The sequence below is a fragment of the Vidua chalybeata genome, chromosome 17, assembly GCF_026979565.1.
Source record: "Vidua chalybeata isolate OUT-0048 chromosome 17, bVidCha1 merged haplotype, whole genome shotgun sequence".
In the NCBI taxonomy this organism is placed as follows: Eukaryota; Metazoa; Chordata; class Aves; order Passeriformes; family Viduidae; genus Vidua; species Vidua chalybeata.
In genome coordinates, this window is record NC_071546.1 from 695,365 (window position 1) to 721,347 (window position 25,983).

Genomic DNA, 25,983 nt, shown 5'->3' on the forward strand with positions numbered 1-25,983 from the left:
GCTGCCAAATTTGGTTTTCCCATAAGAAGGTTATCAAAGCTATGAAAGCTCACGCTCAGCTATTTTTTTCATTCCCAGTATCTAATCTAACATTTCTCTGAAGTGTTTTTCCCAGCATCTGGGGGGTCATGGGTGTCTCCTTGGCTTGGCTCTGCTGGAGGAGCTGGCACAGCCACTGGGCTAGGCAAGCCCCATCCCACCCCTGCCCAAAACTGCTCATGGCCATGTGTCCTCTCATCTTGGGTATCTCCAAGGATGAGGACTCCTCAACCTCTCAACCTGCTCCTGTGGCCAACCATCCTTGCAGTGAAAAAGCATTTTCTTATGTTTAAGTGATTTTTTTTTTTTTTTTTTACTTCAGTTTGTGTTTTCACCCTGTACCTGCACTGAGAATGTTCCAGCTGTTTTCTGCACTCCCCCCATCAGTAATCTGATGTGGGCGGGATCTCCCTGAACTTCCTCTAGGCTGGGCAGTCCCAGCTCTCAGCTTCTCATCTCCAAGCCCTTAAGCACCTTGGAGGCATCTCTGCCTCTCATGGGTGCTGAGAACATCTCACACTGCGCTTGGAGAAACAGATGATGCTGCAGTGATTGGCTGATCTGGGATTTTCTCAGGGCAATCAACATCTGCTTTAGCTCTGTCATTATCTGCTGAAATGTAAGGTTTGGTAATGGGGAGGGGGAAAAATCCCCTCCAACTCCTCAGCCTGTGCTATCCCCTCTCCTGTGTGTCCTTGTCTTCAAAGGGGATGTTTTTCTGTTGTCTCTCAAACCATGGATTTTTTAAAAGCATTTCTAAAAAAAACAAAGCATTTTGCAGACAGATTTACTTTAGAGGAATACACATAAAATAGATTTTAAATATATATATTTATTTCTTTGTGATTTTTCTTTATATTAGATTTTTTTTTCAGTCAAGAGACAGCATTACAACCTAACAACCAAAACCAGGTTACACACACACAGGCACACTACACAATGTGTCCCAGGCAGTCGACACACGGCAAATGTTTTACACAATGTCCTACGAGGAGGAGACACCCCTTCCCTACGAACCCTGCTTACACCAACTGAACATACAACAGACAAGAAGGACGGATTTCGTTAGCTTCGAGTTCCAGACGAGGTCTCAGTCCTACAGCACAGGTGATGTAGAAAACGTGGGGCTGGTTTCTCCCTCTTCTCCCGATCCCCTGTGGTGGCTGTGCCACGTGTAAGGCAGAGCCCGGGGCGGGAGCTGCTCTGCCCGGGCTGCCCCGGGCACAGGCGGGAGGGAGGGCACGGGAACATTGTCCAGGGCATTTCAGGGAAGGCTTAAGGCAACCTTTTCCAACCATGGAAGGGCCATCTGTCCTGGCACTCCTGCATCCATCGTGCTGCTCCTGCTCACTCTCCAAATGCAGCCCGGTGAGCAACTGGGGTTTAGAGCTTTTCAAAGCTGCCTAAGAGATTTAGTATATCCAAAATGCTAAATGCTTTTTAGAAAAAAAAAAAAAAAAAAAAAAAAAAAAAAAAAGGAAAAAATATTTCTGGGGCATTCATTCTGTTGGGGTTCTCTTAAAAACCCCACAGTGACTTTGAAAACAACACAGAAACACAGAAATACTGAAAACTGACTCCCTGGTCACCTCTTGCATAGGACTTGTAACTGCAGTTCAGTGATTTATTCAAGTTCTGTAATTGCGTTAAAAAAAAGATGCCAAACCATGAAAAAGGGTGAAGGCACATGTACAGTCAGTCAGTCCCACTTGGGGGAGGGTAATGTGTGGGCAAGAGTTTCACAAGCAGGTACCAGGGATGGATACACACAGAATATTGCAGTGCTCAGTGGCTCTGTAGAAGGACAGTTCTGACACAAGAGGAAATTTCACTGGTTTACTGCTACACCTTGTGCTGCTCCCTCATCCCCAGACTTCCTGAAGCACAATGCTGAGGATAAGAATTCAGTGAGACTTGGGCACAGCTGCTCACAGCTCCCCAGCAAGGGTACATGAAGTGAATGTGAAAGAGCAGAGGAGCCTTGGGCTCCACTGTGCAACCCATTTTTAAGCTACACTTAGAATTTACTGCGCTGTTTTCCCCTCCATTTGCAGAGAATAAAATCTTCCCCCCGCCATGCAATGAAATAGGGTCAGAGTGGAAGGCAGAAGGATTTTCAGGAAACAACAACATAGGTTTAGCTGCAACATAGTGAAAGCTTAGCAGCTCTTTTCATGCTCTGGAGCAGGGAGCAGCATCCCTGTAAAAAATATGGAGTTGGAAAAGCAACTCCCTGGCCAGCCCAGGAGTATCAGCTCAGAATGAGTGACAGGGGACACACTTGGGTGTCACCACTCTGCACAGAACTGAAAAGATGATCACACATAAAAGCCACCTTTGCTGTTAAATAAAGCTGCTCATCCTCGTCATCCTCATTCCTCCAAGGGAGAGCGTTATGGGTTTAGTTAATGACAAACGTTTTCAAGAAGCAAAAAGAAAGGCTGATGGAACAGGGAGACCTTCCGGCCAAGCATGTCCAGCTGTCCAGAGCCCATGGCTGGGGAACGCTCCGGGATCCTGGAGATGAGCAAGGAGAAGGTGGAATCTCCAGTGGGGCTGAGGACACCTCTCAGATAAGAAGGGATTCTTCAGGCAGGCAGAGCCCTTCCCACTGCTGCATCCAGCTCCTACAGCCACATTCAGGCAACTTATGGCAGCTGCTCCAGTGATGGGAATGGGACAGGGATGGAGCCCATGAGGACAAGAGGAGGTTACTGACTTTGTATGGAGCAGATCTGAGAGGTGGGAAGCTTCACTTTGAAGAAGAAAAAGCCCTGAGGGGATCATCCCCTTTTAAGGCCCATTCCTGTCCCTGGTAGGTCTGCCTGTGGCAGTCCCCTGGGAGTGGGGGTTGCCAGTGCCATGGATGTCCCTCCTCAGGCTCTGGTCCCTGCCAGCAGCTGTGCTGAGGAGGTCACCACAGTCCAGTGGTGGAGAAGGGCTTGGGGGGGAAGCTCTGAGAAGCTGGGGGGATGCTGGGGTACTGATGCTTCCCTCCTGCCACCAGCAGCTATTGCTGAGTGCATGCAGCAAAGGAGGAGCAGCAAACTGGAGGCTGGGAGTGGTGGCAGCTGACAATCCCTGGTGGCTTGAGAGTCCCTGTGGCACCAGCTGGACATGGATGGCCTCCTAACCCAGAGACTCAGGGAAGACTCGAGGACTGCCAGCAGCCATCCCCAGGGCAGTGGGGCTCGGTGCTGCCTTCTGAGATATGCTGAGAACCATTTCTCTTGACTTGAGGTGACTTATGTCTTCTTAGTGTTTCCTAATTATTAGATGTTTGATCTTTGGGGACTCACTTGTTTTTCAATAAATTCACATTAACTTTAATTTCCACTTTATGCAGGGCAATATAAATGATACTGATCCAGAGGGGCAACTGCAAAGCTGTGGGACTCAAGCCTATACCCTCACTGGAGTATTTATCTTTTTTTTTTTTTCTTACTGGTGTGGTAAGACATTAAAGTGGGTATTTTGCTCCCCGTTAAGGCTGAATAGAAGAGGAAAAAGAACTAGTATGATGTAAATGTAAAATTATTGATTAGAAACACCCTTAAAAGAGAGAAGATTCCCACAGCAGTGATCTTTGGGATGAGCCATGCATTTATGTTCTGCACAATGAGAAGGAAACGTGGACTCCCATGGAAAGAATCGTTTTCCTTCCAGACCAAGCTTTTGCAGCAGAGTTTCTTAGAAAGAGCATTTGTGAGTGCAAGTTTCAGAGCAACAGGTGAGGAGGACTTTTGCCCCTACTCTCTTGGCATCGCTCCAGCCCTGTGGTGCCAAGCCAGAGCCAGAATTCGGTGCGAGAACTTTGTTGTGGCTGCTGGTGAGGGGTCCTGAGAGTGCCGTGGCCACAGTTTGGCCAGTGCAGCAAGCACAGCCTTGGAGGCCTGGGGGCCCTGGTGCAGCCCAAAAGGTGGCACTTCTCCAGCAGGGCTGTCCCTCCTGATCCCACCACACTTGGAGGATATTTCTCTCATGCTGGGATGTGGCAGCCAGAGCAGAACCAGGCAAATCTTACTTGGAGAAGATCCCTGCACCACGGGCCCTTCAGTGGTGGGAAGATTCTTCCTCTATAAGGGTCTCACAAGCTCCAGCCATTGCTGAGAGCACTGTCCCAGCCTGCCCCAGTGCCCTGCTGCCCCCAAGCCTGCGAGTCCAGTACGGGGCTGGGAAGCTGAGCTGGGGCTGGAGCCAGCTCAGGTGTCTGAGCCCAGCACTGATACACTGCCCAGCAAAGCTGGCATTTACAGAACAGGGATTTGCCCAGGCCTCTCCACTGGGAATTCTTCCCCTTTTTATGCTTTCATTGAAAGAAATACAGAAATTTCTTTCAGTTGCCTGCATCACCATTTCCCCAGGTGATCATTTCAATGGCTTCCCCATCCTGGTTTCCCCTGATCCCAGTGCTGTGGTGAGTCAGGCCATAACACACAGTCCTGCTGCACTTCCCAAACCCTAGGAGGCTCAGTGCTGAAAATCCATACTTGGTTGTTCACAAGCCAATCTAAAAAGGGACCAGCCACATTTGCCTGTAAAGGTGAATTTTCAGGTCATGAACAAACAGAGGGGCTGCAGCCCAGGAATGATCCCATCACGAATGGCCACAATTTCTTTTTCACACAGGAGTGTCAGAGCACCCTGCAGCTCCTGTCACCACCATGTGCTGCCAGAGGCCACATCCCTGCAGCATGCCAGAACCAAACCCCACATTCTAACAGAGAAGCCTGGGGAAAAGACATTTTAAAGACCCTAACAGATCGGTTTCTCCCTGAGTCCATGCTGTAGTTTCCCCCTACACAAGTACAAAAAAGAAAGCAAAATTCACCCCACCTGTCCAGCAGGACAAGCTCAAGAGCTCCCTGCAAACCAGAATCTTCCCATTGGAAGCACCACACAGTGCATCACAAATACTGGGTGCAAAAAAAAACCCCAACAAACCCCTAAAAACTTCAACCAAAACAAGCTACTGAACACCCACAATGGGCTGTGAAATATCTACACATGCAAACAGGTGCACACACAGGAAGTTCTCAGTTTTTAAGCACCTTTCATTTGTTTTAAATTTGAGGAGACAAAAATCCTCAGTCAAAAGGGGTTTTCTTGCTCTGGCAGCACTGGGCAGGATGCCTGGGACCAGGCCAGGCCTTGTGCTTGGTGCTGGGCAGGAGCAGAACACTGCAGGTCTTCTGCAAAGCACAGGCTGACCAGAACACAGGGAGGGTGGGTCACACTGGGAGTGACAGTCGCCTTGCAAGGGTTGGCAGGTGAGTGTTAGGTATTAATACATGGCAAGAGTGCAAACAACAGAGGGGACTTGCAGGAGCTCATTTGCTGTGGTTTGTGCACTCTGCTGACCCTCCAGAGGCTCAGGGTCTGGATTAACTTCTTCATGAAAACATTATTAATAATTTATTAATTCTTTATAAACATACTCTGGATATAAAGCATGGTAATAGTTCTGCTTCATCTCCTGTGCTGGCTGGGCACAGAGTGATGAAAGACATCTCAGACTGGCACAGAAAGAGTTTGAATTTGCTTCTGAAAACCAGGACAGAGGAAGATCACCTGTTTGAAATGGGCACTGGGGGCTGGGGGCTGGGTGCTGGTGGCAGTGCCAGGCTGAGACAAGTCCCCCAGGAACACGGCCAAGGGCTGCTGGCTCACACCAGATGAGAAGTGTGCACGGGAGGATTTCCATAACGATTTCTCCTGGGGTACCATCTCCAGCATTTGGGCAGGCACGGGAGAGCCTGGCAGGTGAGACATGGCAGGATCTGCCTCAGGGCTACTGCTCCCCCAGCCTGTTCCTCTGGGAGCTGCCAAGGCGGCAGAGGAGTCACAGCCAGCCTCTGATTTCTGGAGTGCTCCAGAGGAACTGGCAGCAGGAGAATTTGTAGTGGAGACCAAGCTGGGGGCTGGACAGTGCTTGGCTTCTCCCCATCTTGATGTGTGCTGGGGCCAGGGAGAAAATGCTTCCTCCAATGCTGCTGCCAGCGGCCACAGAGTGGTGCCTCCAGCGGGGATGGGAGGGCAGCACCCATCAGACACCCGGGCTCAGCCCCTGCCTGCTGCCATAGCACCTGTGCCACTGTCCCTGCACGTGCCCTGCTCCCACTCCATCCCAGGCATCACTGCAGGCGCAAAAAAGGCATTGAGTGTGAAGCCCAGGAAGCCAAAGTATGTAAACGCTCCCCTGGAGTCAGGAGATTTCAGTCTCTTCACCAGCAGGGTGATCTCGGTGTGGTCTCAGGTCAGGCGAGGGACAGAGGAGGTGGTGAGGCCCGAGGAGGGCAGAGCCATGGCGAGGGCACGGAGTTCCACCTCTCGGGATGCACCACTCTGCAGCTGCCCAGCTCTGCGCTTTTGGGAAAGCCAAGGCAGTGGAATGAAGGGGAAATGCAGCAGGTGAGCAGCAGCAGCTGGCTACAACGGTCCAGGCTCCCTGGCCCGGAGCTAGGGGCTATTGCGACTAAGAAGGTTCATTTTGGCTTTAATCTTATTAAAAGAATTAATAACTATCAGCTGTCTCAGTTTGGGCTCACCACAATTCTTTCAGCTGAGGTCCCCAGCTGATATTAAGGGATGCAACATGGTGAGTGGAAGAACCTCTGGCGAAATCAGAATTTTCTGGAGTGTTGTGGGGATATTTCTTGTCTCAGAGGGTGGGAATCCAGGCTGTGATCTGGTCATGAGCAGGACGCTTTCCCAGGGCACAGGGTGCAAAACCAGTTCCTAAAAGGAGCGAACTGGGGGCAGATCAGCAAATTTCTGCTGGATTTGAAGCTGTCTCAGCTGGTGCTGGAGCCAGTGAAAAACCTGGACCATGTTCTTCCAAAGACAGAAGGAGTCCATCATGGAGAGAGGGAGGGATTGGCATTAAAAATTAGCATTGCCTAGCAGTGGAATTTGGCCCTTCACGGGAAAGGATACCATTTTTAGTGGGGAAAGAAGATGCCTCTGTCACAGCTCCTGTTACAGCAATCCTCTCACTCAGGCCTGCCCCATCCCAACCCATTGCAGTAGCTACCAGATCCATCTTTGTCCTTACTTTCAGCCTCTTCCCTCTGGCCTCCTCTTCAGCATCTCTTCACCACCACCACGGACGTGCTTTGGCCACCTCGGGGAAGTTGTGCAGACCCCTGCCTCGTCTCCCCTCCTGGGGATAACAACAGGCAGACAGCAACCCTCGGCTTTACAATGCTCTTCTGAGTGTACAGGTACAGAGAGAAATATACACACACACATGTACGGGCGTACCCATGGGGATACAGGTGTGGCTGGGGCAGGCGACTGGCTCCAGGACCAAAGGGCTCGCTCAGATGGGACCACCAGCCACAGTGATGCCACCCCAGGCTGGCCACCCCTCCTGGCATGGTAGGCAAGGGCTCCGGCACGGCGCTGGGATGGTGCTTTGATTCCTGAGATTCATTTTAAGGTTGATTAAAAAAAAAAAAACACCGTGAGGCACCAGGAGCTGCCTGGCTTACTCAGCCACGGAGATTCCACCAGCGCTTTCAACCACAAGCCCCTTCAGGTCTGGCAGTGGGGCGTTATGTTATCATGGTAAAATGTAGCTAAGAAATCAAGGAGGGAGAGGAATATTTGCTGGTTTTGCAGGGCGGAAGCATTATTTAGTGTCATTGATGAGATTTTCTTAAAAATCACAAATCTTGTGGCTTCATTGCTCTTGTCACTTCCACACAATGTCTCTGTGACATCCCATGGAGTCGTGATGTGAGGAAAGGCACTGATGTCACAGGCTTATCAGGACAAACAGGTTTCACCAGGAACAGGTGGATTTCAGGAAGAGGTGATTTCAGGGGGAATTCTGATTTCCCACGTGAAGGCTGCCGAGGCAGCCGGGGAGGGGTAGCATGGCCCTCCATGCCGGCGGCTCCGAGGATCGTGACCCAGACGGCATCGATGGTGAGGGGCACGGTGAGGGTACAGGAGGAAGATGAGGAGTGCGGGTCAGGCGTGCGGGCGCGGGGTGTGGAGTGAAGCCGCCGCCGTGTCCCCGGTGTCCGTGAGGGCCGCTCCCGGGGCCGGGGCCGGCCGGGGGGAGCCCCTGGGCGGCGGAGCGAGGTCAGTAGTTGCAGTGGCGCTGGCTGGGCTGGTGGACGAAGGCCCCCGGGAACTGCTTGGCGCGGCGGGGCGGGCGCTGCCGGGCCCTGTTCTGCCGCTGCAGCGCCTTCTGGGCCAGGCGCTGCCGCTCCGCCAGCTGCTTGGCCCGCTGCGCCCGCTGCGCCTGCCCCGCCTTGTCCAGCGCCGCCGCCTTCACCGCCAGCGCCCGGCCGCGCTGCGCCACGGGCGGCTCCGGCCGCGGCTCCGCAACGTCCCTGCGGAGACAGCGGGGTCAGCGCGACAGCACCGCGGGGACACCGGGCACCGACCTCCGGCACGGCCCTCCTGCCCCACGGCTCTCCTGCCCCAACAGCCTGCCGAGCGGAGCGATGCTCCAGCAAGGCAGGCTCTGGGACACCCGAAAAAATCAAGACACCACCAAAAACTCCACTGTGCTCGCGTCCCTTAAGCCTGGTCTGTCTCCATCCCACTGTGACCCCTTTGGAGCCTTAGCTAGTCTCAGGTTCCCTTTAACCCTTTCTGCCCCCTCCAGCACTGAGGCGCTCCTGAAGCTCTGGACATCAAGCTCTGGCCCTCAGGGAGACTTTGGAAAGAGAGAAGTCCTGAAGGAATGGTGTCACCTAGACAAGAATGGTGTCCACTAGCCAGGACCAGTGTCACCTAACCAGGAATGGTGTTCTCTAGCCAAGAATAGCAACCCCCAACTAGGAATGCTGTCCCCTAACCAGGAACAGTGTCTCCTGGCCTGGAGCAAAGCTCACCCCAAATTCTTACTCCTCTCCTGCCCCACCGAGGGGCTTCAGGGGAGTTGTTGGAGGGCTGGGAATGGGGGGGGAGCAGGGACCCCATGGCACGGTGGCAGGCAGGGCTTGTCCGGCACCATGCTCCAGGTTTTCCCTGGAGGCTGCTGGGCAGGGAAGAGCAGCCCTGGGGGGAGGGCAGAGCTCCAGGATGTGGGCCCAGGAATAGGTGTGGAAGGCTCCAGCCCACAGGCTTGGGGGAGCAAAGGGGCTATTGGGGCATTTCTGTTTAATTTCCCCACTGCTAAGCTGGGGTTTGGGGCAAGCAGAAGTGTCCCACTCCCCAAAACTGTGGGATACCCACCCCCTTGCTGGGCCAGTCTGGGGACAAGTGGGGGGTTGAGGGGGGCTGCAGCACCCTCCTGCCTGAGGGACCTAGGGGTTTTCAGGGAGCCACTGTGCCCAAAGGCCACCCTGTCCCATTGGGCTTGCTTTGCTCGGGCCATGCCTATGCAATCCTCTGGTGTAAGCCCTGCCTGGCAAACTCCCCCGGGACAGGTGGCAGGGTGACAGGTGGCACTGACATGGGTAGCATCGGCAGGAGTGGCCTTGACAGAGGTGACCATGCCAGGAGACCCTGCTAAGGGCAGGGGAGATGAATATAGCCCTCTCCCAGCACAGCCCCGTGCCAAGCTCGTGTCCTGCAGCCATGGCCATCCGAATATGCTACTGAGACCCCTTAGCGGAGGATTTTGGGACTCGGGGGCTGCCAGCTGAGGCAACCTGCCAGATTTGCAGAGTGTTCCCTGAGGTGGGCATAGGGACACTGATGTCCCCCACTGCCACACTATGGCCATGGGTGAAACATTTCTGGGTGTAGGTGAGGATTTGGGATGGCAAGACTGACCATCCACCCCTGGTCCCTCAGTGGGTGCTGGGGCTGCTGGCCCCCCAAGACCCTCACAGTGCACTCACTCTGCAGCATCGTCCTCGGGGCCCTCCCCATCCACCTCGAGGGTGCTGGTGACGTAGACGGACATGCTGGGGTGCTCGATGAGCAGGTCCTCCATGGGGCTGCTCCCCACGCTGTCGGGGCCGGGCTCCTCTGCAGTAAAACAGGGGGGAGGGGTGACAAACCAACTCTCGTCCATCAAGCAGGGACCGGCCGGAACCGGGGAAGCAGCCCGTGGCTGTGGCGGACCGGGGGGCGTCAGGCGGGGTCGCGCCGAGCGCCCGGTACCGCCAGCAGCCGGGCGGCGGGCGGGGCCGGGGCGGGCACGGCTGCCTGGGGCGGGGGTGCAGAGCCATGCGGGGCGCAGCGGGGACACACACACACACACCATGTACAGTGGGGAGGGAGGGAGGGGGGGAGGGAGGGAGGGAGGGAGGGAGGGGAGGGGAGAGAAAGGGGCATCGTTAGTGCGAGAGACACCCACCGCCAGCACGCCGCTACCCGCGGGCCCGCGCCGCGCCTCGGCCAGAACCCCCGCTCCGACATGGAAACGGCTCTGCTTGGACAGGCTGAGCCACAGCGCTGGGACACCAGCAGGGCTTGCTGCAGCAATGGATTTTTTCCTTCTCAAAAGGAGAGAAGAAGTCCAGGCAGTGAAAAACGCTGCTTTCCCTGTTCTGATGGCACCTGAGCCGGGCCGGGCAGAGCCGGGCCGTGCCGGGAGAACGCCGACACGCCGGTGCTCACAAACACCACCAGCACTCCACAAACACGGAAAACAAGCCCACACAGCAGAAAAACAGTCCACACCTTTTCTCTGGAAGAAATCATGGGAATAAATTCTTCAGCAAAGGTTTTCACAGTGCCTTCAAACTCCAGACTGTTAGAGGCCAAATTTTGAGTGGCTAATCTAGAAGCTGACACCCTCCAAGCCTCCCATGCCTTCCCTTCCTCACCTCTACCTGGCAGCAGCACTTGGGCCAGTGCTTTTCTAGGCTGCCTGTGCTTGGAATTTCTGGTGCTGTAATGGGCAGGGAGCATGCACCAAATGTGGGGACGCCCACACCCATTCCCAGGCTCATCAGGGGGATTTGAGGGAACTGGTGAGGGAGGAGGCAGTGCAGTATCTACATGGACCCTGCAGCTGGATGAGGGACCAGGAGGAAGCACAGATGAAACTGCTCTTGCGTGGAGAAACAGAGCATGGGGCTGGGTTTTTCTGGCTCGGTGCATCCCCAGCTCCTCCTGCAGTTGATGCCCCAGCCCAGGGCTCAGGACAGGCCACAGTTGGCCTTGCAAACATGAGAATGTCTTTCTCCAGGTCAAAAGATATCAGCCTATTAATAGCTGTTAACATGCCGGGCTGGAGATTGTTTGTCAGCCTGCGGACAGCCACCGAGCTCGGCTGGAGCAGCATTCCCACAACAGGGCACAGAGATCATCCTGGGCACTGTGCCCATCCTTTGCCAAGGTGGGGTTAAATGTCACAAAGCAGTATTTTGGGATCCTCAAGTACCTCAGTGATGCAGCCACATCCTGGGAAATGCTTTCCCGGGTGCTGAGCGGGGCCAGGCTAAGCAAGGGGACAGGAGTAGCATCAGAAACATTCCAGGAAGGCCTGAGTAATTCGGGTGCATTTTGCAACACAGGGGGCAATGACCAGGCTGACAGAGGCTGAATCCAGAGGCTCCCTAGGCTGCCTCTCTGCTGCTGGGAGGGAGCCAGGCTGGGAGCTGCTGCTGGCCACCACAGCTCCAAGGGAAAGGATGGGGCTCCAGGTTTGGTTCTTGGAGTGTTTGCTATAACTCAAGCCCCAGAAATAGGGCTGAAAGAAACTGGTCCCCCACTGTTCAGGGACTGCTGTGGGAACAGACTTGCAGCTGAATCAGCAGCGGGGTGCCATTCATAGGCAGACCCTGCTGGAAGCCAGCGCTGCACTGAGAGTCGAGGCACTTCACTGGGAAAATGTGGGAGTGTTTTGTGCCAGAGTCAAGCTCTGCTCCCCTCTGAGCCATCTGCAGCCTCCACCCAGGGATCAGGGCACAGCATAGCATTTCTCTGGCTGGGGGAGCTCCTGGCTCCTCCTGGCATGCCTTAGGCTCGCTGCAGCTGCTGCCAGCTGGCCCTGACACATGGCAGCTGTGTGCCCACTGCTCCAGGGACCTCCTTGCAACAACCCCCTGCCATGGCACTGCCGTGACCCTCCTTGGACAGTCACCTGAATGCCCAGAGGACAAGGAAGCCTCCACAGCTGCCCATGCCCACACCACCCATCACCTCCAGCAGCTCTCCAGTGCTCCCACCAGGCATGGGGCTGGCCCTGTCCCCCATCTCAGTCTTGTCCCTGCTCTGGTCCCCTCTCCAAGTCACTGCATATGGAAAAAAAAGCCTAATGAATAACCTGAATAACAAAAACAAGCATGAGGAACAGGCAGAGAACATCTGCTCAGAGACCTGCTGCCTGCAAGAGGGAGGACAAACCCCTCCTCCTAAACCTGAAGGATACATCTGTGGTCTCCTAAGCTGGGGCCTCACAACCAACCAGGGGCTACCAAAGCAGAGCACAGCCATCAGGAGCTCCTGCACAGGCAGGAGGGTTTGTCTCTGATTGCTGCTGGATTTGCAAGGAAAAGGTCATAAAAACATCGTTGCAATTGGCTGACTCATCAATCTACAACAGAAACTCCCAAGGTCTGAACAGAGCTGGAGAAGATCTGCACAGGAGGAATTCAATCTGGCTGGTTGGTGTTACACAGGGCTCGGGATGGCTCTGGGAATGGGGAGCCCTGTGGGCTCTCTAGGTACAGGCACCTGGTGCCGAACATCCCTTGTGCTTGGCATGGACAGTGGGAATAATTCAGGAAGATAACCAGCCCATGGAGCTGAGATTTACTCCTCTCAAATGACCCAAACATGGCCAGCTCTCTGGTGCACATCCCCAGCTGGAACAGGCAGGCACCACTGCCACCTGCCCTCCCATGGGGACAGCCCCATGCCTCCCCACCAGGACTTTGGTCTCCCAGGGGAACAGGCTCCTAGTTTGCTTTCAGCAGGGGCAGGACAGGGAGGAGCTGAGCTTGTCTCCTCCTGGAAAAGTGCTGCTGTCCAGGGCACAGTCCAGGCCATGGCAGTGCCCAGCCTGCCAGGGCTGGGCCCCCCACTCCACCAATCCCCGTGGGCAGGATCACCCCAAAACTCTGGGTGATATCCCTGCCTTACCAGGCTCCCCTCCTGGCATGGAGGCACCTGGGGGCTTCTGGGCAGCAGCAACCCCAGCTGGAGATGCTGATGCTGCTCCCACACTGGCAGAAAGTTGAGAACCATCACTGGGAGAGGGAAGGGAAAAAGGAGGAGCAGGTCAGGGGCTGCTGCAGTGACCACAGAGCTGGGCACCACGGGCAGAGCATGGGGACCAGGGGAGAAAAAATGAAGGGCAGAGCTGTTCCCATGTGGTGTAAGCTCATCTGCTGATACAAGGGTTTGCACAAGGTGCAGCAGAGGCTGTGGGAAGACAGTTCTGTTGCTTTGCTCACCTGCAAGATCAATTATGAGCCAGCCATCCTCCTCCTCCTCTTCCTCGACAAAGGGTTTGGGCTCCTCCAGGCCCTCTGGTGTGTTGCTGTCACTGAAGAAGAGGCTGGTGAGACGCTGAAACATGGTGGGGAGCAGTCCAACAGGATGGACAAGGAGATAGAGCTACTGCTGGGCACCAGCTTCCAGGCACAGACACAGGAGAGATGGGCAGGGAGGGGAGAAAGAGCCCTCGAGGTGTCAGTGACAGAGATGTTTGGCTGCCAGAGGAATCACAGCTGAGTGGTGTACAGTGCAATTGTGAGGTGCTTCACTTGGCTTCAGTGCAAAGGCCTGGAAAAGGGAAAGAAAAAGGAACAGCCCATTAAAACAGGCTGGCAGTGTGGCCCTCCTGCATCCCAGGGGCTCGGATGGGCTCAAGAGGACAGCAAAAAAGGTGCCTCTGGCACTGATCTGTGCCATGAGCTGTCCCAGCTGGTGCTGTATCCAAAGCAGCACTGGGTGCCTGTGCCCTGCAGCCCCCACCTGCATCAAGCCCCATTGTGGCCCCATCTTGGTGGGTGGGCTGTCCCAGGAGACCCATCCCCAGGAGCTGGCAGGGACAGAGCAGACACTGTGCCTAAGTCAGGCAAAAATGCCAAGCTCCTGGCAGCAGGCAGGACGAGGACAGCATTGTCACAGAATCCTAGACTGGTTTGGACTGGGAGAGACCTTGAAGGCTCATCTCATTCCACCCCCTGCCATGGCAGGGACACCTTTCACTAACCCAGGCTGCCCCAGGCCCAATCCAACCTGGCCTTGAACACTTCCAGGGATCCAGGGGCTGCCACAGCTTCTCTGGACACCCTCTGCCAGGGCCTCCCCACCCTGACAGTCAAGAATTCCTTCCCAATATCCCATCTGACCCTGCCCTATGCCAGTGGGAAGCCATTCCTTCCTGTCCCTCCGTCCCGTGTCCAAAGTCCCTCTCCAGCTTTCTTGGAGCCCCTTTAGGCACTGGAAGGGGCTCTGAGCTCTCCCTGGAGCCTTTTCTTCTCCAGGTGAATGCCCCCAACTCTCCCAGCCTGTCCCAAAGCAGAGGGGCTCCAGCCCTTGGAGCATCTTTGTGGCCTCTCTGGACTCACTACAGCAGCTCCACATCCTTCTGATGTTGGGTCCCCAGAGCTGGAGGCAGCTCTGCAGGTGGGGTTTCACCTGGGTGGGCAGAGGGGCAGAATCCCCCTTCACCTTTGCCCACCCTGTGAGGACAAGCCCAGGATGCTGCTGGCTCTCTGGGCTGCCAGCACACACTGTTATTCACATCCAGCCTCTCATCCCAGCCCTTTGTGGGTCTCTGCTTCACCTCTGCTCAGCTCATCACTGTTGTATCCCTGGGAAAGCAGATTCCCTCCAGTGCAGGGGGAGGTCAGCACTCATTACCTTCATTAATGTCTGCCAAGCTCCTGGCAAGGCACAGGAGTGGCAGCCAAAAGGTACATTTGTGTGTTATTTGTGTGCCTCCTGGTCCAGAGACATTAAGAGAGTATGGAAAGGCCATAAAATGCCAGCAGGAGCTCAGTGCAGTGAGAGGGGACAGCTGGGTGCTGCCATGCTTGGCACACTGATGTGGGTGCATTGAAAGGGCAAATCCCCATTTCATGGCAAAGCCCCAGTTCAGGACCCTGTCAACCAAGGGGCCATGGAGCTTGAGTGATGTTCCACCCATGGAAACTCCACCTGCTCCAGGCAGTGTGGAATGGGAAGGGTACAGGGGGCACCATGTGTCCACAGAGACCCCAGTCCTCCAGCAGGACAAGTTCTAGCTCAGCCCTGCTGCCCCATGGCTTCCCCAGTCCCAGCATCCTGGGAAGGTGGCTGGCCTGAGCACCGCAGTTCTGGTGCTCAGGCACTCTTTTATTCATCCCTGTGGGATGGAAATGCCTTTTGCAGTCTCTCAGGTGCCTTGCGAGGAACCACATCTGCTCTACAATGCAGAAAATGAGAAACCAAAGGAGCCTTCCCTCAGGATGGGATCCCCTGGAGCTCAGGGGCTCTGATCTCGAACACTTCCAGATGCAGAAGGGAGTGATGGAGCATGAAGCAGCCCTGCAACAGCCAGCTCTCCCTCCCTGGCATGGCCAGGGCAGCAGTGTGACACCACCTGTCCCCTAGGGCAGGTCCTTGGTGACTTCAGTCGCCCCAGAGGCACATGGCAGACCATGAGCCACAGCCATGCCCTGCTGCAGACAGCAGTGCTCAGGGCTCCAGCCCAGCTTCCCACTCTGGGATGGCTCAGCTGAGATTCTCTCTTCTGGAGACTCTCACCAGGAAGAACAGGAGGTCAGGGAGGACTCTGCTCTGTGTCCTGAGAGGGTCCCTGGCTTCCCCTGGAGGCACTGAGCAGGGAGGGGCACGGAGACGCAACAGAGTTGTTTCTCTGACCCCACCACCACCACGGCCATGCTGTTACCCTCCAGTAATCCAGTGCAATTAAATCAGCCAGATGCTCCCCTCACCTGGATCATTAAAGCATATTAACATAAGTCAGGGAAACACCACGCAGAGGGGCTGGCACCCAGCTGGGCTCTGAATGCACTCTGGTGTGCTCCACTCCAAGCACAGGGAACTCCCTCCCACAGGATGTCCACGTGCCTCCATTCCCACCAGGCAGGGCTGGCAAAGGCCGCCTGGGCAGCCCTGAGGGCTGTGGCACACAGCCACGGCCTCAGCACGCCAGCTCAGCCTGGAAACCTGGCACCTGCCTGAGCCTGCGCCTAGGCAGCAAATACCTTTTCATATGACATGACTACTATTTATTTAAAAAGTTTATTAAATATCTAATTGTGGCAGAAACTCCACAGCTCCCAGGTTCCTGCTGGCAATGTCACAGAGCCTCCCACTGTTTGCTGCTCCCCAGGTGCCCAGGCAGGAGGGCCTGGGGCAGCTCGTGGCAGGCACAGGGGTCACAGGGGCCAGTCCCCTGAGGCCACCATGGCCCTGTCTCAGTGTGAGGCCAGGAGTGGGTTCATGCGCTTATTGAGCTGGGGCATTGCCAGGCTGGCAGAAGTGCTCAGCCAAAGCTGACCCCAGTGTCACCAGGCAGGCCCTCAGTGGGGATGGGGACAGCAGGGTCCCCTGTGCTGTGTCCCAAGCCCACCACACTAGTAGGACACTGTCAATGCTCTTGACTTACCTCATGCAAGTGTCACTCTTTGTCTGTTGCCCAGATGTCACCCAACAGCAGAGCTGGGGACAAGATCTGTCACAGGACAAGATCTGGCACACAGGGACAGGGGAAGACAGCGGCCCCAGTTTGGCTGCCAGGGCAAGGTCACCCAGAAAAGCACCCAAGCAGGCAGGGATTTTCCCTGTTGCCGCAGACAAGTCAGCCTGGAATGTCTTGCTGCAGTGAGTGCTTCCCGTGCTCTGCAGCCCTGGCTTTGGGAGCCCCCTGCCAGGGGCTCATCCTCCAGCAAGCTCAAAGCCAAATGACCCCTGAAACGGTCAAAACCTTTTCGTTTTCCTTTGTTAAATCATGACAAAAGCTTTCACAGGACAGCAGGAAAGCTGTTCCCCCAGGAACAGCTCAGGGCACCTCCCTGCTTAGGGACCGGTCCCCAGAAAATCAGAGGAAGGGAAGTAAGGTACCTGGATTCCTCAGGTGTCCACCCCATCCCAGAGGTAATTTGTCTTTTCTGAGGACACAACAGACACTATTATTTTTGATTGTCCCCTCTCCCAGATGTAACTTCTTAAGTTAAGGCACAGGGTCTCACAGGCAGCTGCCATAGCTCTGGAGGAAGTGGGAGAGAATTAAAAGCTCCCCCAAGAGCAAAACACGAAATGGATAATTTTAAAGGATCAGTCCCCAAAGAATTCAAGTAAGTCTCCAGCTGTCACCCACTCCAAGCCAGGGAATGTGGGGTGGCCCTGACCCGTTTGCTGGTGCAAGAGAGTCTGTGCCACGTGTGGGCTACAGTGGCAGGACCAGCCCCATGGTGGTGCCCAGGGAGCTGCAGGAGGATCCTGGTAAAGCCTTTACAATCAAACCTACAGGGTAAAGGCAGGAGCGAGGCCAAAATGCAGTCAAGGGCCAAAATGAGCATTAATCCTCCCCCTCACTTTACCCTGTCTCTGGAAAACTCAGGTTAAAGCAGCAGGATGAAGCTCTGATCTGCAGAACTCTCAGCAGGTCTGTGGATGACACAGAGGTGTGTGGAGCAGTCAGTTCAGCAGACGGAAGGGATGGGGCACCCAGAGGGTCCTGGGCAGGCTGGAGGAGCTCACATGAACCTCATGGAGTTCAACCAGGCCAGTGCAAGGTCCTGCACCTGGGTCAGGACAGCCCCAGCACCAGCACGGGCTGGGGCTGGGTGCGTGGGGAGCAGCCCTGGGAGAAGGACTTGGGGGTGCTGGTGGTGACAAATTGGATGTGACCTAGCCATGGGCACTGGCAGCCCAGAAACCAATCCTGCCCTGGGCTGATCCCACAGCGTGGGCAGAGGTGAGGAGGAGATTCTGCCCCTCTGCCCACCCAGGTGAAACCCCACCTGCAGAGCTGCCTCCAGCTCTGGGGACCCAACATCAGAAGGATGTGGAGCTGCTGGAGTGAGTCCAGAGAGGCTACAAAGATGCTCCAAGGGCTGGAGTCCCTCTGCTTTGGGACAGGCTGGGAGAGTTGGGGGCATTCACCTGGAGAAGAAAAGGCTCCAGGGAGAGCTCAGAGCCCCTTCCAGTGCCTAAAGGGGCTCCAAGAAAGCTGGAGAGGGACTTTGGACACGGGACGGAGGGACAGGAAGGAATGGCTTCCCACTGGCATAGGGCAGGGTCAGATGGGATATTGGGAAGGAATTCTTGACTGTCAGGGTGGGGAGGCCCTGGCAGAGGGTGTCCAGAGAAGCTGTGGCAGCCCCTGGATCCCTGGAAGCGTTCAAGGCCAGGTTGGACCGGGCTTGGAGCAGCCTGGGTTAGTGAAAGGTGTCCCTCCCATGGCAGAGGTGTGGGATGAGATGCTCTGTAAAGTCCCTTCCAATCCTAGCCAGTCTGTGAGTCTGCAATCTCCTACCCCACTAGAAGGGAGCAGCTCCTGTCCTAGGAGACCCTCCAGACCCTCCCTGGCAGCCACCAAGCTCCTCCACCAGTTCATCGTAGGGGGCTTGCGTGACCTGCTCAGCCCTTCACAAGGCAAGAGACTCCTTGGCCAGCTCCTGCCCAGTGAGATGGCCACATGCCATCTCCATCCCTGCAGGTTCCACCAAGCACTTCTCTGGCTGGAGCAGCCGGTAGCAGATCAAGCTCTGAAGTTTATCCAGTATTTGAAAAGCCTCTGCTTTCCCTGCAGCAAATGTTTTCCCCATTTACACCAGGGCATGGAGGGCTGGCAGCCTCCATGGGAACTGCAGAGCAGGAAGGACCTAAATGTGTCCCTGACAGGGGACTGAGGTCAACCTGTGTCTTGTCACCAGGCAGAGGTGGTGCCCACAGAACCAGTTTGGACCAGGAGATGTCTTCTCTTCCTCTCAGGTCCCTTCTTCCAGCTTTCCTGCATCTGTAGGTGCCCCACATCTGTGGGAGAGCTGTGTCCCAGGTGTCCCTGCTCAGGACACAGGGGACTGCCTATATACCACACCCTTGGGGCTGAGCTGCCCCAGAAACCACACACTGACCCCCTGTCCCCTGCCAGAGCTGGGGCCACCACCACAGGACAGCTGTCATCCTTCCCAGGCTTCCACAAACCCCCTGACTCGGCATATCAACCAGGCACTGCCAGCACAAGGGGACAGCCCACCAGGGACACTCATGTTTCTATATGAATTACGTCCATCAGAATCCTTCCAGAAAGTCCAACAGCCTTTTACAACAAGCCAGACGGTAATAAAGCTATTAAATTTAAAGTGGAAGTAAGGAAACCACAATGCATCAAGTTACTTTTTCCCCTTCAGAAACCTCGACACAGTAATTAGTTTTCTGAGTCACCATGGCTGCGAATAACCCCAGGAGCTAAGAACAGGGAGCAGGCTGGGCAGCAAAGCCCCAGGATGCACCAGGAGCTCGTCGGGGCAGAAGCTGCAGCACCCCAGGACTGGTGGCTCTCACAAGTCACAGCGTGCAAGAAAACAGCAACTCCCCTTGGAAATGGCAACAGGCCCCCTGAAACTTTCCATAAATACTGGGCGGCGGGAGGGATGCTGCTGGCAGGCAGCGGGAGCAGCCCTTCCTCGGCACAGCTAAGAATACCCCAGCAGTCAGCCCAGCAGGAGGCAGAGGTACAAATCAGGTGCCTTCCTCCAACCCACTTGGGAAATGGGATTTTCAACTCATTTTATCTAAATTAGACCAACGTTTCAAAGGCTCGCTGTGCTGAATGTAGGAAAATCCTAAACCTGGCACAGAAACACAAAACACAGAAGGGGATCCAGCAGCTGGGCAGCTCAGGGGAGTTCTCACTGGTCATTTCTGCCCCCAGAAATGACCAGTGATTCATCCCTGGGCTGTCCCCTACCCCTCCCCATTAAGGGAGGGACCAGAGCTGGCAGGAACCTGCCTGGGACAGTTTGGTGGGGCTGAATTAACACTGAATTTGGTCCCACAATGACTGTGCTACAGGTCCAGCTGATCCCATTGCTCTGCCAGCAGGGCCATGGATGGGATTCCCTTGGGGGAGCCCTGGGAACAGGGGCAGAGCTGCACCCCGAGGTGCTGCCAGCACAGACAGACTGATTCCAGCAAAACAGAGGCTGAAGCTGAGCCAGAGCCTCTTCCATGGCAGATCAGGGGAATAGAGGGGGGGAAGGCAGCGAGCAGTTTGAAAAATCCCAAAAAACTCTTCATCATGAGACTCTACTTATTAAAGGCAGACCAAGACAGGAGCTGGAAGAGCTTTCCTCAGCCAGTCCAGGGTCTCAGCAGGGACTAGAGTTCCCACATGCTCCTCCAGATCCTGCCTGAAGGAGGGGGACCCTGCAGAATGAGGAGATGTTTTTCCCAGAGCTGGTCTCTGCATGCACAGCAGCTCTTCTGTCACTGCTGCACGAATGGTCCTTACCCCAAGGGCAAATATGACCTCGTGCTGCTTGATATCATCACACAGAGTCCTGGCAAATCTGCCAGGGGCTGGCAGGATCTTGGAAATTTTAGATTTGCCGTGAGTCATCATGCTATGAAATTTTAGAACTTTCCTCTCTGGGATGTGCTGGGTGAAGCATCCCAAGGAGTGAAGCATCCTGAGGAGCTGCACACTGGGAGGGAGGGGAGTAGCCCAGCCTTACAGCCCCCACAAATCACAGAGGCTGAACAGTAGCTGGTACGCTGGACTTCGACACCACAAGAACCCTGAGCTCCTCAGCAGTTCCCTCCAAGCCCACTCACACAGTTCTTGGCACTCTGTAGATTAAGCCTGCTGGGAAAGGAGGTCCAGCACAGTCCTGTACCAGAGCCCAACACCTGTTTCTGGGAGGGTTTCTGGGATTGTTTCCTGCCCCAGCAAAATCTTGGCTGAACAAGCAACAGCACTTGGCACCTGCCCAGCTCAGCTCTCTTTGGTGCTGCTTCAGCACTGGCTGTAGCTGGCCTCAGGGGAGTTTAATCCACTATTTTGGCATGTCAGTCTCTTTGCTCAGGTGCTCTGAGCAGAGCTGTAGCTCCCCTACACAAATATGTATATGTATGTGCATAAAAGAATTATAAGAGCAAAAATGCCTGTTTTAACCTGTTTCTACATTCCACAAAGTCCAAGTTTTTCCACAATGAGTCCCCCCAGATGGGAGAAGCATTAGTTTCCAGGGCTTGTCAGGCTCAGCCAAGCTGAGGTGAGAGAAATGAAATCCAGAGGAAAGTTGCCCTTTTACGACGTGACTTTTTTGAGCTGTCCCAAAGGAGGCGCCCTTAGAGCAGCAACAGCAGAGGGAGATGCTGCCTTTGGTACCTGAGGGACTCCTGGGATGCAGTGGAGTTGCCCCAAGGCACAAACCTCAGCTGAGCACTGCCAGCATCCTCCCCCTCCACGCACGGCCCCTGCCCGGGCAGCACAAGTAAACTGAATAAAAATATCAAAGCATACATCTGACTCTCATAAAAACTGGTGGGATTTACAAAGGCAATCGAGATCTAAAGACAGAAGGAATTAAATCCAAAGCACCAAGGATTTGCTGGAAATAAGTTAAATAGGTAATACTTTGTGTTAGAGATTTACATCTATTTATATTCTCTACAAAAATTTATTTGATATAGTATACTGTAGATGCTGTATTTTATGCAGTATATAATACTGTAGATGCTGTATTTTATACATATATAACATACAGTATAGGGAGGTGTCTCTACCAGGACACCCCCTGCAGGGGGTTGGAACGAGATGATTTTTAAGGTCACACCCAAACCGACTCATTCTGTGATTCTGTGACATATTTCATATATTGACACATACTTATATTTATATATTCACATTCCTTTTCCAAAACGCCACGTTTCGCACCCGAAGAGCGTCTAAACATCACGGGGGGAGACACATCCACGTTTCCTGCTGAGAAAAGCCACAGCAGCGACAGGCGCGGCAGGGGCACGGCGGCCACCCACGAGTGGCCACCGCGGGCAAGTCCCACGTGCCACGGTCGCCATCGCCCCCGGGCCGGCGGGGTCACGGCGGGACACGGGGGGAGCGCTGTGACGTCTCAATGTCAAATGCAAATGAGGCAACGTCACCAGAGCGCAGCCAATGGGAGCGGGGAACGACCGCCAATCTTAATCCGGTGAAGAAGAAACAAACAACGGGCGCGGGGGGGCCGGAGCCGAGGGGTCCCGAGCTGCCCCCGCCCCGCCCGGGCCGTGCGGGCCCGCAAAGCCCCAACCCCCCGGCCCCGGCCCCGGCCCCAGCGCGGCCCCGACCGCGTCCCGCGGACACTCACCGGCCCTGCGTGTCCCAGGCGGCGGAAGACGCTGAGGTAGTGCCGGTACCGGTGCGGTGCCGGTGCCAGTGCCGGTGCCGGTGCCGGTGCGGACCCCGCAGTTCTGCCGAGCGCGCGCCGCTCCCCCGCACAAATCGGCACCTTCCGACAGCTGATCGTGACGTCACAAAGCGGCCCCGCCCGCCCCCGCCGCAGCCAATGGGAGGGGGTGCCGGGAGGGTGGGGCCCGCCCCGGGGCGGGGCCGGGGTCCCGGGAGGGGAGCGGGGTCTCGGGGGACGCGAGGGGGCGAGGTCGGGGCCGGTCGGGTTCCTCCGAGCCGCGCGGCGAGGAGGCGGCAGAGCCCGGGGCAGGCGGCGGCGAGGGGCTGGGGACTCCCGGGGACGCAGGGGGAAGGGAAAGGCTGGAGACCCCCGGAGTGTTGGGGTAGAGGGGAAGGGCTGAGACCCCGAAGGTGCGGGGGAAGAGGGGAGCTCCGGCACCGACATACAACGGGAACGGGAGAAGGGAGATGGACGGGAATTAAGAGCTGAAGCCACTGGAAAAAAAAGCGATAAGAGTCCGGTCCCGCCCGCAGCGCCCCGAGGACGCGGGGGGGACAGGAAGGGTGCGGGGGAATGTGCTGGCGCCTGCCGAAGGGAAGGCCGCACAGAGGCTTGAGGCTTCCCAGACACCCACTCCCTTCTCACTGCTGCACTGCAGAGGCCTCATCTAAAGAGAAATTTTGGACACGAATGAGGGGCGGGGGCTGAAACCCCTGGATGTGCCACCCAACCATTACCCACCTGCGAGGAGGCTCAGGGGCTTCGTGAAGAACGACACCAGGAACATCCCTGGAGTGTCACAACCCCTCAGGATGCTTGGCACCACCAGGTTTGCCTTCGTCCCAGGCATGGGCTGACCGTGGCACCAAGGTATGGTTTGACATGGTGCCAGGCTTGTCACACGGCAGGATATTGTCTGTATAAAGATAGAACATTTATTAAAACAGTCATTAATGGAGCCGTTTGGGTGTCTGAGTCATGCATGGAACAGTTAGGACTCATCTGACATCACAGGTGAGAATTCCCCATTGTAAATTCACAAGAGGTAGAATTTAATTGTGTCTTATTCAACACGAGGTCACAAATTAAATAACATTTAGTCTTCTGTAATTGAAGGATCTTGCAGAAGAGTGTAAACCATTTTGGGAGGAGAGCTGCCACCCTGCAGAGCTCCCACCCCACATTGCCAGGAGGGGAACAGAAGCCTCTGAAGCTTGAAACAGTCCTAAGCAGAAAATCCACTCATTTGGGATGTCCATGGAGGGAATTCTGAGCTGGCCATGGCAGTTTCAGTGAATGCCCAAGGAGCTGAAGTTGCTGGGCATAGAGGGGGATGATCTGCAGAAGGCATCCAGAAGTTACAGCATCATCACACTTGACCCCCAACCTGGTCCACGCCTGAAGCCAAGAGCTCCTGCTGCCCATGGAGGTTTATTTTGCTGCTTCTGCTTGTCCTGGTTTCACATGGAGTGATTACAGGATGGCTCCTGCTGGCTTCAGCAGGAGTGCAGAAATTAACCTTTAATCCTGCTGCCACAGAGGAGGGCATAAATAAATGCAGCAGAATAATTCTCGTAAGGGTGACACATTCCAGGGTAAACTGCCCCATTAGTGCTGACATATGCCCTAAAGCACAGGTTTAAATGGGATGTCCCTCTCTCCATTCCTACAGGGATGGGAAATGCTTCAGTCTCTGCTGCACCCTGCCCTGGTCTCCTACTGCCAAGAGAGGGTGGCAGTCCCCTCCCAGGGCAGTGTGTAGCTCCAGTGATTTAGTACTGGAAAAGCACAGATGGTGAAGCACAGGAAGGAGCTTCTCACCAGCCTGAGGCCATCAGCAGTGGCTGCCAGGCCTGCTGTGCCCGGCCAGGGACTGTGACCAGGGGCTCTGGGGTGGGTGACAGCTGTGCTCTGTGACAGTGGGAAGTTACTTTAATCTTGCTGGCACCGGGAACAGTGGGCAGGAAGCCACGGTGACCCAGCCCTCGGCTGCCTACAATCCTGCAGTGCTGAGCTGGGGTCCACGTCACTGAGTCTTCTGTCTGTGCATAGCAAGGAGAGACCCCCTCTGTCCCCAGGGACAGCAGTGTCTGCTGACGCTGAGTAAGGGAATGGAAACCAGAGTGCCTTCCCTGTGGCATCCTCAGGTAGGATGGAGGGACACAGGGCATGACCTGGCTTTGACTCCTGCATGGCCCTGGCCCTCAGGTCACTGGGAAAGTCACGCTGAGTTGAGCTGCAAGGCCTGAGGTGGCTGTGGCTGGAGAGGATGAGTAAGCAGCTGACTGCTCCTCACCTGCCCACAGGTAATGGGGAGTTAAGTGGGGCCTTGTGTGTCACAGCAGGAGCCCACCCCAGCAGCTGCCTCGGGCTCTGCTGCTCAGGAGCGTAACTGGAGGCACTCTGTGAATTTGGGTGACTGCTGAAAATAGGAAGGTGATCACACTGTCTTCTGCTTCATCCAGGAGGTTTTGGGAGCAGCACTGAGAGCCTCTGGCAAGCTGCAGGGCCAGTGTGTAATGAATGTGCTCCATTTCACCCAGCAAATGGCATGCAAAGCAGGAAAGGTGCTCATTATAGAATGGTTTGAGTTGCAAGGGCCTTTAAAGATTGCCTAGCTCCAAGTCCCATTTACCTGCCCTTTATCAAAAAAAAAAAAAAAAAAAAAAAAAAAAAAAAAAAAAAAAAAAAGCTTCATCCAGCTACCCAAAACTTCTAAAACAATAAGAGATCAGGGAAATAATAGTATGTTTGGATCTTTGCAAACCCCTCCAAGAACATGTCTCCAGCATTTGGCATTGAGTGAGAAGGGCGTCCCAGGGCACTCCTCCAGCCCCAGCTGCCCACTCTGGTTTCCCTGCAGGTGCCTGGGGTGACCTTGCTGCATCTCAAGTGCTGCTCCTGGCATCCCTGACATGAGTTTTCCTGGAGCCCAGGGAACTCTGGCCCAGCCATTCCTCCTGGTGATGCTGAAGTCACCAGATAACTGCTGAGCACCTGAAGAAGCATTTCCCAGCCATGTCCTGGGGCTATGGGTCAGCAGCTGGCTCAGTCCTTGCAGCTCCCAGGTGCCCAAAGGCCACAATCTGAGTGTGCCATAGGGCTTGCTGCCACACTGTGAGCTGGGTGCTCATTAGCTGGGGCTGGGAAGAGCAGTTAATGAAGAAGTACACGTGCAGTGTACAGAGGCAATCCTTCAACACAGGCTATGTGCCAAACAACAGAAACCAAGGAAATGAATCACAGAATATACTGAGCTGGAAGGGACCCAAAACGATCATCGCGTCCAGCTCTGAAGTGAATGGCCCATACAGGGTCAAGACCTCACCTTGGTGTTATTGGCACCGTGCTCTGACCAACTGAGCTAATCTCAGGGTCTTTATGAATGAGCAGAAGCTGCTCATTCTCCTTCCCCAAGCCACCCTGTCCCAGCCTCCCCCATCCCGCTGAGAGCCCTTGGGGCACCCACTCCAGGGCCCCAGGGATGTGCCCAGACACCCACCCAGCCCCAGTGAAGCAGACTGGGAGGTGCCACCAATCACCCACACACACCCCTGGTGTCTGTATGTGCCACACCTCAGCTCCTCAGGTGGCTGTTCCCATGCTGCTTGTCCCTTGGGATGGATTTTCCTGGAAGCTCCTGCCTGAAGTTGTTTGTCTGTGGTATAGATCAAGAAAATGCAACATGCACTCTTTCACATCATTA

The 25,983-nt window shown here is 55.2% G+C and overlaps 1 protein-coding gene and 1 long non-coding RNA gene across 4 annotated transcripts; one reads left to right on the top strand and one right to left on the bottom strand.

The window, feature by feature from the left end:
* Window positions 1–851: 851 nt before the first annotated feature.
* Window positions 852–22,390, bottom strand: TP53INP2 (tumor protein p53 inducible nuclear protein 2). 3 transcript variants are annotated; one of them, XM_053958540.1, is made up of 5 exons: window positions 22,236–22,390; window positions 13,356–13,686; window positions 10,307–10,445; window positions 9,846–9,975; window positions 852–8,384 (listed from the first exon to the last, which is right to left on the bottom strand). In XM_053958540.1, exons 2-5 carry the CDS (start codon window positions 13,477–13,479, stop codon window positions 7,707–7,709), a joined length of 1,071 nt encoding a protein of 356 aa, XP_053814515.1. In that variant the 5' UTR covers window positions 13,480–13,686; window positions 22,236–22,390; the 3' UTR covers window positions 852–7,706. The 3 variants fall into 3 exon arrangements, with proteins under 3 accessions (XP_053814515.1, XP_053814517.1, XP_053814516.1); XM_053958542.1 differs by lacking the exon at window positions 10,307–10,445 and having other exon boundaries at window positions 8,033–8,384; XM_053958541.1 differs by lacking the exon at window positions 10,307–10,445 and having other exon boundaries at window positions 8,033–8,384; window positions 9,846–10,155.
* LOC128796655 (uncharacterized) lies at window positions 21,780–23,235 on the top strand. The gene is made up of 2 exons (XR_008433856.1): window positions 21,780–22,271; window positions 22,936–23,235. It is a non-coding gene; the product is annotated as an uncharacterized LOC128796655 (long non-coding RNA).
* The last annotated feature ends 2,748 nt before the right edge of the window (window positions 23,236–25,983 follow it).